This window comes from Rhinatrema bivittatum, chromosome 2 (genome assembly GCF_901001135.1).
Source record: "Rhinatrema bivittatum chromosome 2, aRhiBiv1.1, whole genome shotgun sequence".
Lineage (NCBI taxonomy): Eukaryota > Metazoa > Chordata > Amphibia > Gymnophiona > Rhinatrematidae > Rhinatrema > Rhinatrema bivittatum.
Window position 1 is genome coordinate 506,031,176 of NC_042616.1, and position 15,935 is coordinate 506,047,110.

At 43.8% G+C, this 15,935-nt stretch overlaps 1 protein-coding gene across 1 annotated transcript in view; it reads right to left on the reverse strand.

Annotated features, from left to right (window-relative positions):
* Positions 1-666: 666 nt before the first annotated feature.
* The window catches only part of LOC115085092 (E3 ubiquitin-protein ligase RNF182-like), a 95,532-nt gene continuing 80,263 nt past the window's right edge, over positions 667-15,935 (reverse strand). Inside the window, exons 2-3 of the mRNA XM_029590687.1 lie at positions 12,870-13,117; positions 667-1,962 (exon numbers count right to left, since the gene is read on the reverse strand). Coding sequence (XP_029446547.1) covers positions 992-1,738 — 747 coding nt within the window. The 5' untranslated portion in view covers positions 1,739-1,962; positions 12,870-13,117 and the 3' untranslated portion in view covers positions 667-991. The remainder of the gene's footprint in view (positions 1,963-12,869; positions 13,118-15,935) is intronic.

The following is a 15,935-nucleotide window of genomic DNA, read 5'->3' on the forward strand; positions in this document are numbered from 1 at the left end:
ATCTTTATCCCACAACGTGGATGCTTACACACAAATACATTCAATGCACTGAAAGTATTTCAATGAGGTTCACGTGTATATTTTACAATCAAAAATAAAGAAGGACTTACTCGCATAAATTGGGATTTATATGTGCCAGTTGGTATATTTTAAAACATGTGCACGTAATTATAATGACCACTTTTACCAATTACTCCACCAATTTGTCCAGTCCATCTCCAGGTCATTGAGACCCTCCTTGTTCTTCAGCCTAAACACCTCACAGTTCACCCAGACCTCTCACTTGACCAATCATAGTACACAATAAACATGTTTAATATCACTGTGCAAGATAATTAGCAGGTCTAAAAATATGTAAGTTGGCAACTTTATGCACATAAGTGCCTTTTGAAATAGTAACTTCTACATGTAAATGCTGGCCCCACCCCGGAACACCTCTAGATCACCCCTTTTTAAACACGTATATGTGCACATGAAAGCAAAAATACGTGCATATGTATGATGTTTATAAAGAGCATGTACAAGAGTAGATGCTACTTACACCCATATATACTAATTTTTATGTATGTAACTCTTTGAAAATTCCCCCCTAGTAAATTAGACCCAAAGAGAAACTAAAGGCACCCATATACTTTGCAACTATGTAGGTTATTTGAAAATGCCCCCCCCCCCCGTAAGCCTTATAGCATTCTCTACAAAGGTTTTAATAAGGCACTCTTGTTTTTTTACATTTGCATTTAGAGAGCTAAAAGCTTATCCTAAAGCTGAACTTTCAAACAATATGTTAGAAATGTAAAATTATTTCCAATGATTAATGCAAAATAAACTACTAGAGTTAAGAGAACATTACCATAAAAATGGTTAATGTTTTACTTTTAATCTAATGAACTGTAATAAATAACAGTAAAAAAATATAAACATAACATCTATCGGCTGACTACATTTTCAATACTACAAACACAGTAACCTATGCATAAATGCTAAATTTTCACTATGAAGAGGACATGCAATCTAAAAACTCATGACATATACACTGACAAAAACCATAGACCATGAGAATAACAAGGCTTGAAGGAACAAGGCTGACAAAGACGACCCCAAGGGTGACTTTCTTGGATACCAGTAAGTAGATCCCCAAAGGCAAAGAGCTGAAGTATAGTAAGCCTAGCAACCAAACAAACAGTCGAACAGAAGTCTGGCAGATCAGCGAAGTACAGTTCCACACTGTCCAGTGGTAGGGCATTGAAGAAGCAGAGTCAAAATTAGAAGGTCTATAGAATTCCACTACAGGTGTTGAGTTCAGAGACTGGGGGCTTTCTCTCTGCACCTCCATAATAGTTATAACCAAGCAGTTGGAGGAGCTATGGGAAGGACTCACAAGGGTTGACAGTCTCTTTGGGGTCAGCACTAGCTCAGAAGGATTTTCTGGTGTGCCTTTCTTTCCTTGGCCCCCACAAGTCAAGTTCCCAAGGATGTTGTTGTCATCTGGAAGGCTGCTAATCTCATCATCAGGCAGGCATGTTTCAAATCTACAAAAAGGACACACTATGACACCCTGTGGAGAATCTCCAAAATCTATGATTTTGTGAAGACATTTGGCACATACTCTGTGACAACATTCCAGCACTTTTGGTTTTCTTTGTCTAAGGTTGTAGCGGTTGTAGCAGATCTTGCACTCAAGTTCATCCGAGTTAAAAGTTGGAGACTCTGTGGTTTCATCTGCCAACTGACCGGTCATTTTTTTTTTCAGTTTCTGAAGAGATGGTAGACCAGTTTGTGATCCTGTGGTGCTGAAGGATCAGTCTTCCAATATTTCTAGTTCAGTTACACTCCTGAATCATTTATCCTGGAGCAGACTGAAAACCAAAAAAGTTACAAATGTCCAGTATCTTCATTTACTCTCCACTTCCACTTGAGATCCTGTCTGTATGCAAGCATGTGAAATAAACCAATGTGGAGCTCCTGTAGAGGAAAAGGAGAATCAAATGTTAATATGGTCTTAAAGTAGCTGGATAAAGATACACAACTTATTTGTAATTTCAGTTTGCTCATTTTTCTGCAAGCAAAACCCATCCCCCACATGTGTTACAATGGACCTAGCTGCATAACCTACATAATAACAATATAAATACATCATAAAATATAAATACAAATTATAAACATAAATACAACTATGTAAAAAAATCCCTACTACATTCTGACACCTCTACTCTCACTAGGAGGCTGGAATCAGATTGCATTAACAAACACACACAACATCATTATTCCATCTCAAAACCTACACATTAATAATACAATAAATATAAGTATGAATCCTAAACAATACCCATATTAAAATCCCAACTAATTATCCCTGTTCTAATCTATTCCTTTATAGCTAACAAATTTATCAAATGAAACAGACTAACCATTCCAAAACCCTCCCAAGTAAACTAACCAAAGCTCCAGCACAAAAATAATCCACCCTGTAATGGAGTGATCCCGTTTTCTCCTTTGTTGTATATGCAGGACCAGGCTAGAGGCCTGGTCCACCTTAAATTCCATAGAGGGAGAGAACTCTGTGGGAGGGACCCTGAGGTACAGGGGCAGGACTGAGGGCAGGAGCAGCTGGGGAGCATAAGCATGTAAGCCCAGTTGGGTTCAGGAAGCCCCTACATGTCCAGGAAAGGCAGCTCCTATAAATATATGCTGACCCAAACCCAGGGAGTGGGAAATGTACTGCAAAGATAGGCAGTCATTCTATTGTGCTGAAATGCTGTAACTTGAATAAAGTTTTATCTGCATTAGAAAAGCTGGAATCCGTGTGGCTTTGTGCCTCCAGCCTGGGAAATACCGCTTGGTTTCCCATATATGGTTTCAGGTCAGGGATTTTTTTCTCTTTGCTGGGCACAGAGAAAAACCCCATGTCTCCAAGGGAGGACTTGAAGTTGGTTGTGTGGCCTGCCATAGTATTTAGAGTCAAAGCAGTGCTGCAGGGAAAATGGTATGGCTCAGGGAGCACACTGAAGTGAGGCGGGCTGCATAAAGAAAGTTTGTCTAGCCTTGCCTAAGGAAGGGGGCTAGGATAGAAGAAAAGCAGTGTTCTTAAACTATGTACAAGAGCACTGGAAGATAGAGGGCTTGTGTGGCTCAAGGAGCACACAAGAGGAAAAAAACCTGAAAACTGCCTTTAAACTAATAGTGGTCTGTGGGACCTGCAGGCAGGGTAGATTTTTCTTTGCAGACTAATAGGACAAGCCTCGTCTGAAGATAGAACTGCTATATTCAGTACTGTCAGGGCTGGTGAGGCGGTTTTTGTTTTTTTTTTACTTTGTTTTTCCTTTAAAGAGAAAAAAAAATAGAAGTGAGAGAAAGCAGTTTGTGCACTGTGGTTGGAGCAAGGCATGGCCCAGAATGAAAATGAAACTGCTAGCAAGAGCAGAAGCCAGAGAGCTTATAGGCCTGGGTAATACTACCAAAAAACCTGGTTTGGATCCAGTGGGTGTACTGCAGTACAGGTAAAAGAAGAAAGAGAATCCAGAGAGCTCAAAAGAAGTGTATTGCCATAAGAACATAAAAACATAAGAAATTGCCATACTGGGTCAGACCAAGGGTCCATCAAGCCCAGCATCCTGTTTCCAACAGTGGCCAATCCAGGCTACAAGTACCTGGCAAGTACCCAAAAGTAAGTATATCCCACGCTACTAATGCTAGCAATAGCACTGGCTATTTTCTAAGTCAACTTGATTAATAGCAGATAATGGACTTCTCCTCCAAGAACTTATCCAAACCTTTTTTAAACACAGCTACATTAACTGCACTAACCACATCCCCTAGCAACAAATTCCAGAGTTTAATTGTACGTTGAGTGAAAAATAATTTTCTCCGATTACTTTTAAATGTGCTATATGCTAACTTCATGGAGTGCCCCCTAGTCCTTCTATTATCTGAAAGAGTAAATAACTGATTTATATTTACCCATTCTAGCTATGTAAGTCAGTGTAGTGGGAGTTCCCCAGTTCCAAGAGCTGGGTGAGAGGGGGAACCTGAGACTGCAGGTGTAGCAACTGGAAAGGCCAGCCAGATCAGTGGGGGCAGCAAAGCCACTCCCAGATGTTGTAGATGCCTAGAGAGGAGTGGCTACAGACAATAGCTGAAATACAGGCACTGGCTGCAGAGATGGACCAAATGCTACAGGCAATATGGTAATGTGCCCTTGAGGAACAGAGGAGCACTATTACAGTTGAAGACATTGCTGTGAGCCAAGAAAAGCTGTCGTGGGAAACCCAGAAAAAGGGACGTGGAGCCCCCTGAGACAGGTGTCACAGAAGGAAGCAGTATTAAAAGGCCTGAGGCAGCAATAAAAAGCCTGAGTGGGGCGCTACAAGGAGGCCTGAGGTCAGAACTACAGAAATGCCACAGGAAGATGCTGTAGGATGCCAAAACACTGAAGAAAACCTGGGAGAGGGCAACCCTGACTGTCCAAAAGGAGGCCATATTGAGTGGCCAGAGGAAGGCAGCATGGAAAAGCCTGAGAGAGGCGCTGCCAAGGGGCCAGCTGAAGAGGTCGTAGAGGCTATGGAGTCCCCAGTGAGAAAGGCTACAGAGGAGTCTGACAGATGCATTGCCAAGGGATGAATTGAAGAGGCCACAGAGGCCATGGAGTCCCTAATGAGAGTACAGGGGAGCCAATGTCAGGGAGTGATGAGGAGTCAGTGAGAGCTGCAATGGAGTCGCCAGAGGGAGCTGGTTGTGACAGTGCAGATGAGGCACAAGTCACCACAGAGATGACTGAAAAGTATTCACTACAAGTCTCACAGCCAGTCCAAAGAGTCCCACTAGGGTGGAAGTGGAACCTGGAGCTACAGATGGACTCAGATGAAGGACTGTGGATGTACACTGGGCAAGGGTCACAGTAGGTGGTACTAACAGTATTGTCTGGGGAAACTCTAAGGTGCGGAGGTGAGTCTGACCCTAGGTCCCCGACCCCAAGCCTAGCTGGTAGGAGGCCAAATGAGGGGACTCAGGTGTGTGGTACTTCCCTGGATAGGATCCACGGGGGAATAGTGATGCTTGGACCAATGGGGCCAAGCTAAGATGGGGATGTAATGGAGTGACCCCATTTTGCCCCTTGTTGTATATGCAGGATCAGGTTAGAAACCTGGTCCAGCTTAAATCCCACAGACAGAGAGAACTCTGTGGGCGGGACCCTGCAGATCAGGGGATAGGACTGAGGGCAGGACCAGCTGGGGAGCATAAGAGTTTAAGCTCATCTGGGTCCAGGAGGCCCTTACGTCTCCAAGAGAATTAGCTCCTGTAAATCTAAGTTGACCCAAAGCCCAGGGAGTGGGAAGTGTACCGCAAAGGTAGGCAGTCATTCTATTGTGTTGAAGAGCTATAACTTGAATAAAGTTTTATCTGCATTAGAAAAGCTGGAGTTCATGTAGCTTTGTGCCTCCAGCTTGGGAAACACCCCTCAGTTTCACACACACCACTTCCATAAAGCCGCTTACAATCTCATCCCCATCACTCCAACTAGCTCCTGAAGGAACTCCTCCAGAGGAGACCCTGTTTAGGTTGCTGTTGCGCTGGAGGTGGACCCTTGGCCTGGTGCAGGATTGGTACGACCCTCTGGTCGGACCCGGAGGGTGCCTGCCACCAGGAGGCGGAGCAAAGGAGGAGACAGAGGCTAACTGGAGCTTCGCCAATAGCAACCCAGGATTTCCTTAGGTTGAGCCCTTGGTTACCCGGGCCGCCTGGTCTTAGGTGGGCCTCACAGGGTCTCTGAGAGAGGAAGCGCAGGGGAGTGCCCACCACGAACAAGGGTGCGTGGTCGATGTCAAAGCAGGAATGTCCAGAGGTCGCAGGAGGCCAGAAGAGAGTGTCCGAGTGGATAGCGAGGATCAAGGCCAGAGTAGCAATCCAGCATGGTCAGCCGAAGCAGTGATCAGTACTGGTTGTCAATCCGGGAGTAGTCAGGTCAGGCAGAGGTCAAGTTCCAGGCAGCAATCAGGAGCAGTCAGTGAACAGGCAGAAGTCAGGTCTGGGCAGCAAACAGGAGTAGTCAGGAGCAAGCAAAGGTCAGTACCGTGAGATCAGTCCAAAGGATACTATCAGTGATGGAGAGCCGAAGGAACAGAAGACGCTGGAACAGGAGACACGGGAGACACTGGAAAAGGAGACACTGGGACAGGAGACACTGGAACAGGAGACACTGAAATAAGAGACACTGGAACAGCCAAACTAGAGACAACGGAGTGTACGACCCGATTGCCAAGGCAAGGAAGGGCATGCCGCAGAGCTGGGATCCGCCCCTGGTCCTTTAAGAGGCCAGGCGGTCCGCACGTGCGCGCCTAGGGGCGGGGCCTACGCCATGGAGGACGCTGAGCCCTGCCGTGAGGCCTGGATGGAGGACTAAGCGTGGGGAAGCCGGAGAAGCCGCGAACCGACTGCGGCTGAGGAGGAGAGCCCGGAGCTCATGGACGGGAGAGAAAGGTGATAAGCAAGTGAGGCCCCTGAGGAGTGGGTACCCCGTTAGCGTTAGAGAGTCCAATAGAGATTGGAGAGGCAGAGTAGCTGGGTATGGAGAGCGAATCCCATCCATAAGATTCCATAGGATTACCCTTGCTAACTCAAAGGCTAGCAAACAATGTAGGCTTTAAATATCTGGCCAGCATGACGTCATCATAGGGGGATGCCCCGGAGGTTCGAGCCAAGTAGGAAATAAGAAGAAGGTCTACGTGGCGCGCGTGCCCTATGGTACAAGCGGGGCATGGCGGGAGGCAGCGCCCAAGCTTGTCCAGGGACGCCGGAGAGGACGGCAGGCAGACGCCGCGGTAGCCAGGCATCCAACCGCAGCATGAGGAGGAGCAAACAGAGAGGTAGGTGGAGTGAAGCCGTCGGAAAGGGACGGTTTTGCAAACAATATATTCGGATATCGCCTTAGTCTCGGGGAGCGAGAGTGGAAAGGTCCTACCCTTGGGAGGTGTAGTACCGGTAGAAGTTCGATAGGACAATAATATTTTCAGAGTGGAGGTAATGTGTCTGCTTTCTGTTTCGAGAAAACGTCCTTGAAGTCTGAATACTGAGCCTGTAGGCTGGCGAGGGTGGTGGTCTTCAGGACGGTCACTGTTGGGGATATTTGCTTCAAGCAGTTTTTCTGACATTGTGGATCCCACTGAACTAGCTGGAGGGACTGCCAGTCAAATTGTGGTCCATGAGTCTGGAGCCAGGGGAGGCCCAGTATAACTGGGTGTGTTGAATGCTTTAGAACATATAGGGATATCTCTTTTTCGTGTAGAGTTCCCACGGTGAGTCGGAAGGCCGCCGCGCGGTGCGTGATACGTTCAGGGAGATGTTGCCCTTGAATAGAGGCTATGTGGAGAGGAACTTCTAGGAGTTGTACTGGAATCTTCAGAAGGTTCACTATATTATCCATTAGGAAGCTGCCACTGGCTCCTGTATCGATGAAAGCCGTGGTGGAAAAGGAGCGGGACTCCATGGATAGAGTAACAGGTAGTAGAAGTTGGGGGCCGGTGACATTAGCACCCAAGCTCGGGATCCCCGCCGAGCTTAGGCCTTGAAGTTTTGCGGACGGACCGGACAGGACTGCCTCAGATGTCCTGAAGCACCGCAGTAAAGGCATAGGTCCTTACGTTGAAGATGTTCCTCGGGGGACAACCGCCCATGGTTGACTTGTATCAGTTCTTCATTGGAGGAAGGTGGTGCCAGTACAGCCTTCAGCTGAAGGCTAAGGGCATGTGCTGGGCATTGAGCAGGAGGCCGGAGTTCTTTTACTTCATGGTGCCGTTGTCTGAGGCGATGGTCAATTTTCCCAGTGAGGGAAATCAGGTCCTCTAGAGATATGGGAATCTCACAGACAGCAAGTTCGTCTTTGAGAGCAGGTGAAAGACCCTTGAGGTAGAATGCCCGAAGGCAATCCTCTTGCCATCCCAGTTCCGTTGCCAAAGTCCGGAACTCCACCGTGAACTCCAAAAGGGATCTGGAGCCTTGACGAAGGTATAGTAGGTGATGGCCAGCAACTGCCTGACGACCAGGATCTTCAAAGGTCCGCTTGAAGGCGGTGATGAACTGGGACAGTTGCGTGAGGATAGGGTCAGAATGCTCCCAAAGTGGAGAAGCCCATGCCAGGGCCTTCCCCTCAAGGCGAGAGAGAATGAAAGTAATCTTTGTTGATTCCTTCAGCAACAAGGAGGCTTGGAGAGCAAATTGCATGATGCACTGATTGAGGAAGCCTCGGCAGAGGCGTGGCTCCCCATTGAAGCGAGGAGTTGCTGGCAGTACCAGTGATGCTCTCAGTAGCAGGGTAGAGGTTAGCCCACTGGATTGGCCATTGCTGCATCCTGCATTTGAGAGTGGAGTTCCTCTACGGAGGAGGCTAGAGTCTCTATGGCTCTTCGTTGTTCTTGAACAGTTTTGGCCAGACCCCGAATGGTCCGTATGGTGGGAGACTCTGCCAAGTCATGGCCTTGGCAACCTATTGCGCCAGGAGGTGGACCCTTGGCCTAGTGCAGGATTGGTAGGCTCCCTGGTTGGACCCAGAGAGCGCCTGCCACCAGGAGGCAGAGCACAAAAGGAGACATAGGCTAGCTGGAGCTTCGCCACTAGCAACCCTAGGTACCCCCGGGTTGAGCCCTTGGGTACCTGGGCCGCCTGGTCTTAGGTGGGCCTCGCAGGATCTCCTTGATAGGAAGTTCAGGGGTGTGCCCACCACAATCAAGGGTGCGTGGTCGATACTCAGGCCAGAAGTCCTGGGTGCCTGAGAAGGCCAGAAGAGGGTCTCTGAATGTATGGCAAGGATCAAGGCCAGATACAAGGAAGCGTGGTCAGCCAATGCAAGGGTCAAAGCCAGTTATCAGTCCGTGAATAGTCAGCCAAAGCAGTTCCAGGCAGGAAACAGTCAGACGTGGTCGAGTTCAGGCAGAGGTCAGTTCCAGGCAGCGTGAAGACGTGGTTGGTAATCAGGCAGAGGTCAGTTCTCTCTCTCTCTCTCTCTCTCTCTCAGCTTAAACCTACTAAGCATGGTCCCCCTAGTGGTTGTATGTAGGAAATACATAAAAGTTATCGCAATTTGCGCTAAGATAGTGCTTCACATAGGTATTAGCGCAAATTGTGATAAACTGCCTATTACCATAAAACACACCCCTTTTCCTATCACATGCGATATTTAGTGCATTTTGATAAATCCAGGCCTCAGTTTGGCCAGGTGGGTGGTATTATACTCCTATCTCTATACTCTTCCCCAGCGCATATAGGATTTCTACCCATAAAGATTCTACTATGCTTTTAGTCTCTATGCCATCCTAAACATAAAGTGCCACCCCACCCCGACGTTGATCCACCCTATCATTGTGGTATAATTTTCTAACTGGTATAGCACTGTCCCATTGGTTATCTTCCTTCCACCAGATCTTTGAGATGCCAATTATGTCTACCTTTTCAGTCAGTGCTATACATTCTAACTCTCCCAGGGAGAAATATTTAAACCACAGATTTGTTCAGCTAAGTCCAAATTTGCCAGACAAATCCTTTTGGATATTGATCTCCTAATAACTTTTTCATTTTCCACCTGATCCACACCAAAGTTTTAGTACATATCAGGGGTAAATGAGAATTCTGGCAATTGTTTTTGGATTCACTTATTCCACAAAGACATGCGTGCAATTATGTCACTTAATAATGTTTTGGTTTTGCTTCTAATCCATACCAAGTTTTCAGGACATGTCATGGGATCTATGATGATCAGGATGGGTATTTTTAGAGGAAATCTATATGTTCCATGAATATATGTTGTCTATTCATTTTGGGGTTGTGTATATGATACCAAATTTTCAAGAGATTTCTGTGACACCAAGAGAGGTTGGATACAGGGAGGACGATTATCAGAGGGTTTAGGCTCCTAATTTTTGGAGTTAGAATCTGAATTTGGCTCTTTGGAAAATGTAATAGGGTTGATATTCCTAAATTTGGAATCCTAATTTCACTTGAAGCCTATATTTAGGAGCCTAAAAGGTGGGTGATTTCTGGGGTGGAGTTAGAACAGGAAAGAAAAGTTAGGGGCTTAATACAGATTTTCAGCATAGGCTTCTAAATCTAGGAAAATCAATTGTATGACTAAATTTAGGTCCTTAAGGTTTAGGATCCTAAATTTAGGTGAATTTTCAGTTGAAAATGTAGGTCTCTTCCTATCTGTAACATCACCTCAGGTTCTATTCTGGAACACCTCTTGGTAGCTAAGTAGGTAAGAATACCTTATCCACTTTTCTCTGCCTTGCGTGTGTGTGTGTGTATATATATCAGCATCTCAGTTCACTGTGACTGGCATTATGTCCTAAACCAGCGGTTCTCAACCGGTGTGTCGCGACACACCAGTGTGTCGCCAAGAACACACAGGTGTGTCGCCACACTTCCCGGTCCCCCACTGACCCAGCTGCTCCCTGGTCCTCCTCCGCCCGGGCTTAAAATGCTGTCAGCCCGGGTGGAACGCAGCAGAACAGCTGGAGTCAGTGGCGCCGGCATGGTCTCTTCTTCCCCCCCCCCCCCCGGCCCGGAAGAGGAAGTGGTGAGCAGCAGGTGCGTGTGCGGGAAGAAGAGACCATGCTAGTGTGGTCAGCGTCAGCCCGAAGAACAGAAGAGAGATGCCGCCGGAGGAATGAGCAGTGCGGCACGCAGAAAAATGAAGAAGCACGTCAACCCCCACGGCCGAAGCGACTCCTTTCTCCATGCGAGAGCAGACAATGAAGAAGGTTAGGGTTGGGAGGAGGCTGCTGCTGCCGCTAGTTCTGGGGAGGGAGGGAGGAAGAGCGAGTGAATGAGCAAGCAAGCAAGCAAGCATGTGTGTTTGAGATCCTGTGTGTTTATGTGTGTGAGTGAGATAGCATGTATGTGAATGATTGAGAGCCTGTATATGTGAAAGAGAGTATGTCTGTGATTGAGAGCCTGCCTGTGAGAGAGAGAGCATGAATGTAAGTTTACGATTGGGAACCTGTATAAGTTTGTGATTGAAAACCTGTTTGTGTGAAAGAGTATGTGTGTGTATGATTGAGATCCTTTGTGTGTGAGAGAGATCATGTGTATGTATGATTAAGAGCCTGTGTGTATAAGTAAGAGAGAGACCATGTGTGTCTAGTGTGATTGAGAGCTGGTTTAGGTGAGGGAGCATGTGAGTTTGTGATTAAGAGCCTGGGTGTAAATGAGAGAAAGAGAGATAGCATGTTTGTAAGCATGTGAATGAGAGTCTGTGTGTGAGAGAAAAAGACAGCATGTATGTGTGTGTGATTGAAAGCCTGTGTGTGTAAGCGTGAAAAGATAGACAGCATGTGTGTAAATGTGTAATTAAGCGCCTATATAAGTGAGAGAAAAAGCATGTGTATATGTGAATGACTGAGAGCATGTGTGTATAGGTGTGTAATTGAGAACCAGTGTGAGAGAGCGCTGGTATGTGACAGAGAGAGGAGAAAGTTCCAAGCAAACCACCCCTCCTCCTGCTAATTCAAAACAACCTCAGGAGACCTGGATATCAAACGTTCCCAGGTATGCAGAGCAAAAACATTTTTGTATCCTTATTTTTCATTACTGGGTCTTTGTGTCTGCTATTTTGAAATATTTTATTGGTATCTAGAATTTTTTATGAGTTTTTAATTATTGGATATTCCACTCATCAGTGTTTCGAAATAATCTGTTCTTTTTTGTTAGTATGGTTTTACTGCTACTGATTCTATATTTCTTGATTTGTTTTATAAGAATGGGTGATGTTTCTTTTTTCCTTTATTATACTGCATACGGAGATTCTGGCTTATTGCAGTTTCCAATTCAGTTTTTTCTGCATGTTTCTAGTTGTGCATTTTGGTCTCTTTATTCTTTGTTAGGTGAGACTCAGCACATGTGATTCAGGTGAGGTTTTCTGCTGGCATGTAGTTTCTGTGTAGGGCTCTATAGCAGCCTGGCTTGGTCCGTTTTCCTAATAGGAGATGTATTGGTGTCTTAAGGCCTGGCGTAATATTTTCAGTGTTGCCTTTTCTTAGGTAAGGTGGTTACTGTTAAGTGCTGGAAATTGGTGCTATTTTGGTGTGGGATGTTTACTAGTTATGTAATTTCTGTTCAGACAGAATACATATCTTTTCCTTGTTCATTTTAAACAATAAAAACAATTAACGGACCTTTACTTTTTATTTCCGCCGTGAATTGTAATGAGCAGCGTGTCACACATGTGAGCATGGCCTGACAGGTGTGTCACGATGGGGAAAAGGTTGAGAACCACTGTCCTAAACCATTCTCAGCAGCCAAATAATACCATTAGTTACTCTGCTGTGATTAGAATATATTTTTTTGTATGCTGGTCTAGCTGAAATCCAGCATTCTTGCATAGATAAGATATACGTACACCGACTTATTCTACTCACTAATTGTTTAATACAAGTGTTCTTTACTGGTCTTTTAACCACCAGTGATTTCTTCCTTCTTTCTTCCTCTTACACCATTCCCACATCTCCTTGTTTGAGTTCATTTTGTATGATTTGTTAAGATGGCAACTACTTACCCTAGTTAATTAGCTACTTAGCTTTCACCAAATTTTCCATGAACCAAGATAACAGCTTATTCCTCCATCTTATGTCTCAGCAATATATGTATTTGCTGCAAAATGGTGAATATTATGGTGTAAACTCACAACCACAGCAACTAAGTTTATGGAAAATACATGAACAAAGAATCTGGACCTTAAAACTTTCTCAGGGACTAAGATGAATATGTCATAGTGACCAGAGACATCTCAGTACCATCCAGATAGTAAGATACATTGTTTACACTTTCAGTTATTTTTCCACTTATAATTGTAATTAACCTTCTCAGACTTCTGCAAGTATGCCTACCTTCCTAAAATTTTCTTATCTTCTGGTCTTATCTTATTTTCTTATCTCCAAAGACCTTCCTGGGTTCTTCTTCATTACAAGTAACACCGCACTTGCTTTCCTCAGTGATGAAGGTTCACTTCATCATGTGGGGCAAATGTTCTGGACACTCGCCATTGGATGATGACTCCTCAGTAGATCTCTATACATCTTCTTCTGATGTCTTCTGATGTGTTGACACATGTGGTCTGATGACTGTTTGGAATATGCTGAGAGGAAGTACCAGTAGAAAAGAATTATTTAAAACCAATTTTCTTTTCCAATCAGAATTATAGCAATACTACATTGCTTTAAATTAAAGCTATGAAAAGCCTTGGCTGTTACATTCATAGAAATTATATATCCAAATATATATATACAGTATATATAAATTAGAAATTTATCCAATATCCCCCATTTTTATATATCTCTAAAATAAAAATAAAAATATTCAAAATGGCAGTGGCCAGCCAGACCATCAAAGCAACAAGGAAGGCTATCTAAAAAAGCCGTTAGGGCAACAAAATGGGTTAGAAGCCAAATGTCCAATCAGAACATTTTTATTTCATGGAGACATGTTTCTTATTAGCAAGCCCGACTCTGGCTGAGTTTTGCCCCCTGCATTGGGGCTGCCTCAGGGGCTAAAATACACAAACAACATGTATAAATCAACAATATTTGACAAATAAAATAATAAAACATAATATTAAAATAGGATATATACAATGGTAACATATAAAACTGTGTATTAATGTGCAAATGATGATAAATTTATTGTTGAGCAGCTCTAAAGAAACCTTGTAGTATATTTTAAAGAAGAATGATGAAACCATTAGTGCCAGTTTTTACCTATGTGCAGTCAAGTGTACTGAATCTGAGAATCACTATCATTCAGGCAGATTATGTTAGATGGTCTGAAATGGTAGGTTTATAAACATATAAAATCAGGGTAAGAAAAATAAAAATGAATATAAAAATCCTTAATGTGTGATAATGTCACGTGATACCTACGAACAGAACAGTGGTCTCTTGTGAAGATTTGCTGGCCTTCGGAGTGAGGAAACTCACTCCAAGATGAGATTTGGGCAATGTTCTCTCAACCTAGCTTGATGTTACCCAGGTAGAGAGTCCTTCAAGCTAGGTTGAGAGAACCTTGCCCAAATCTCATCTTGGAGTGAGTTTCCTCACTCCGAAGGCCAGCAAATCTTCACAAGAGACCACTGTTCTGTTCGTAGGTATCACGTAGAATGTCAAAGTGGCCCCTAACCCCCTACACTCTTACCTAATCCCCACCTCGAGTTTCTAGGTGGGCCTACCATAGGGATACAAATACCTACCTATGGGCCATGATATTATGGCCAGGTGCGCTCTCTCTCTCTCTCTCTCTCTCTCTCTCTCTCTCTCCTCAGTAAAAATGGTCCCCCAGTCTTTGCACAGATAAATGCTATATTAGCATAAAACACACCCCTTTTGCTATCGCATGCGGTACTTACCGCATTTTGATAAATCCACCCCTAAGGTGGGGGGATTTAGGTAGGGCTGGGGGGTGGGTTAGATAGGGAAAGGTGGGGGGGAACAAAAAAAAGGTTCCCTCCAAGGCCGCTTCGATTTTGGAGGGAACGGGGAAAGCCATTGGGCCTCCCCTAGAGCTCGAAGCACGCATGTAATAAAATCGGGTGTACATTTGTGCGCGCGGGTAGCGCATACAAATGTACCCTCGCATTTAATTTAAAAAATCTGCCCCATAGTGTGTGTCCTTCATATAATATAAAGTATTAAAAGACCACAATTGGAAATAAAATTATTGCATTAAATTAAAATGAAAGATGATAAAATAATAAAATCAATTGAAAAAAGAATGAAAAAATAAAACTGGGGGTTATAGCTAGAAAATATATAGGGGCAGATTTTCAAAGGCTACGATTTCGAATTGGCCTTGGAGGAAACGGGAAAAACCATCGGGGCTCCCCTAGGGCTCGGCGCGCGCACGGTGCACATGTGTGCACCCCTTTGCGCGCGCTGAGTCCTGATTTTATAACATGCCCACGGCAGCATGCGCATGTTATAAAATCAGGCGTAGATTTGTTTGCGCCAGGTTGCACGAACAAATCTACGCCCGCGCACACCTTTTAAAATTTGGCCCTATAGTGTTAACTAAAAAAATTAAAAGATATGAAAGACATATTAAAAAGGTCAATGGTGTGTACTAACTAAAACATTTATGCCTCAACGGTCCTAGCATAAAATATTAAAATATTAAGGATTAAAAGGCCTCAAACGGGAATAAAACTATTACATTAAAAAGTCCAAGGAGTGTGCAATTAAAACAAGGATGATAAAATAATACAATCCAAATTGAGAAATAACCTGGAAAACATATGTGTAAATTGATGATAATCAATTGTATTGATATGTAAATTAAAAATTGTGAATAAAATGTATATAAAAGATTCAAATATAAGGATAAAAAATGAATAAAAATATGTTAAAACAATGATAGTGTGAGTCGATTAAAAACATGTAGGCAGACCAGCTATGAATGAACCTGAGTACTAGGTAAAAACATAGGCACTTTAACTACTAACAACCATATGTACAGGGAATTCTTAGCAATTGGATAAACAATGTTCAGAGGAACACAGAATAATCTATTTCTAAATTCAGACCATTTGGTTCCATTGTCATAAACTCAAAGATATATTTCTGTTCTAATTGTAAAAGTAAATTATCCAAGTCACCTCCTCTCCAGTTTGAAACAGGTTGTTGTAGTACACAGAATCTGTAATCATTAAATTTATGATTCTTCTCTAACGTGTGTGAGACTAAGGGTTTAGATTCAACTGCTCTTTTTATACTACTTCTGTGTTCTATAATTCTCTTATTGAATTGTCTTATAGTTTTTCCAATATAAATTTTATTACAGGGACAAAGTGCAAGGTAAATTACCTCTTTGCTTTTACAGTTAGTAAATGATTTAAGTTTGAATTCTTTGTTTAAGCCGGGAATATGTAAGTTAGTTACTTTCATGTTCACATAACAGACTGAACA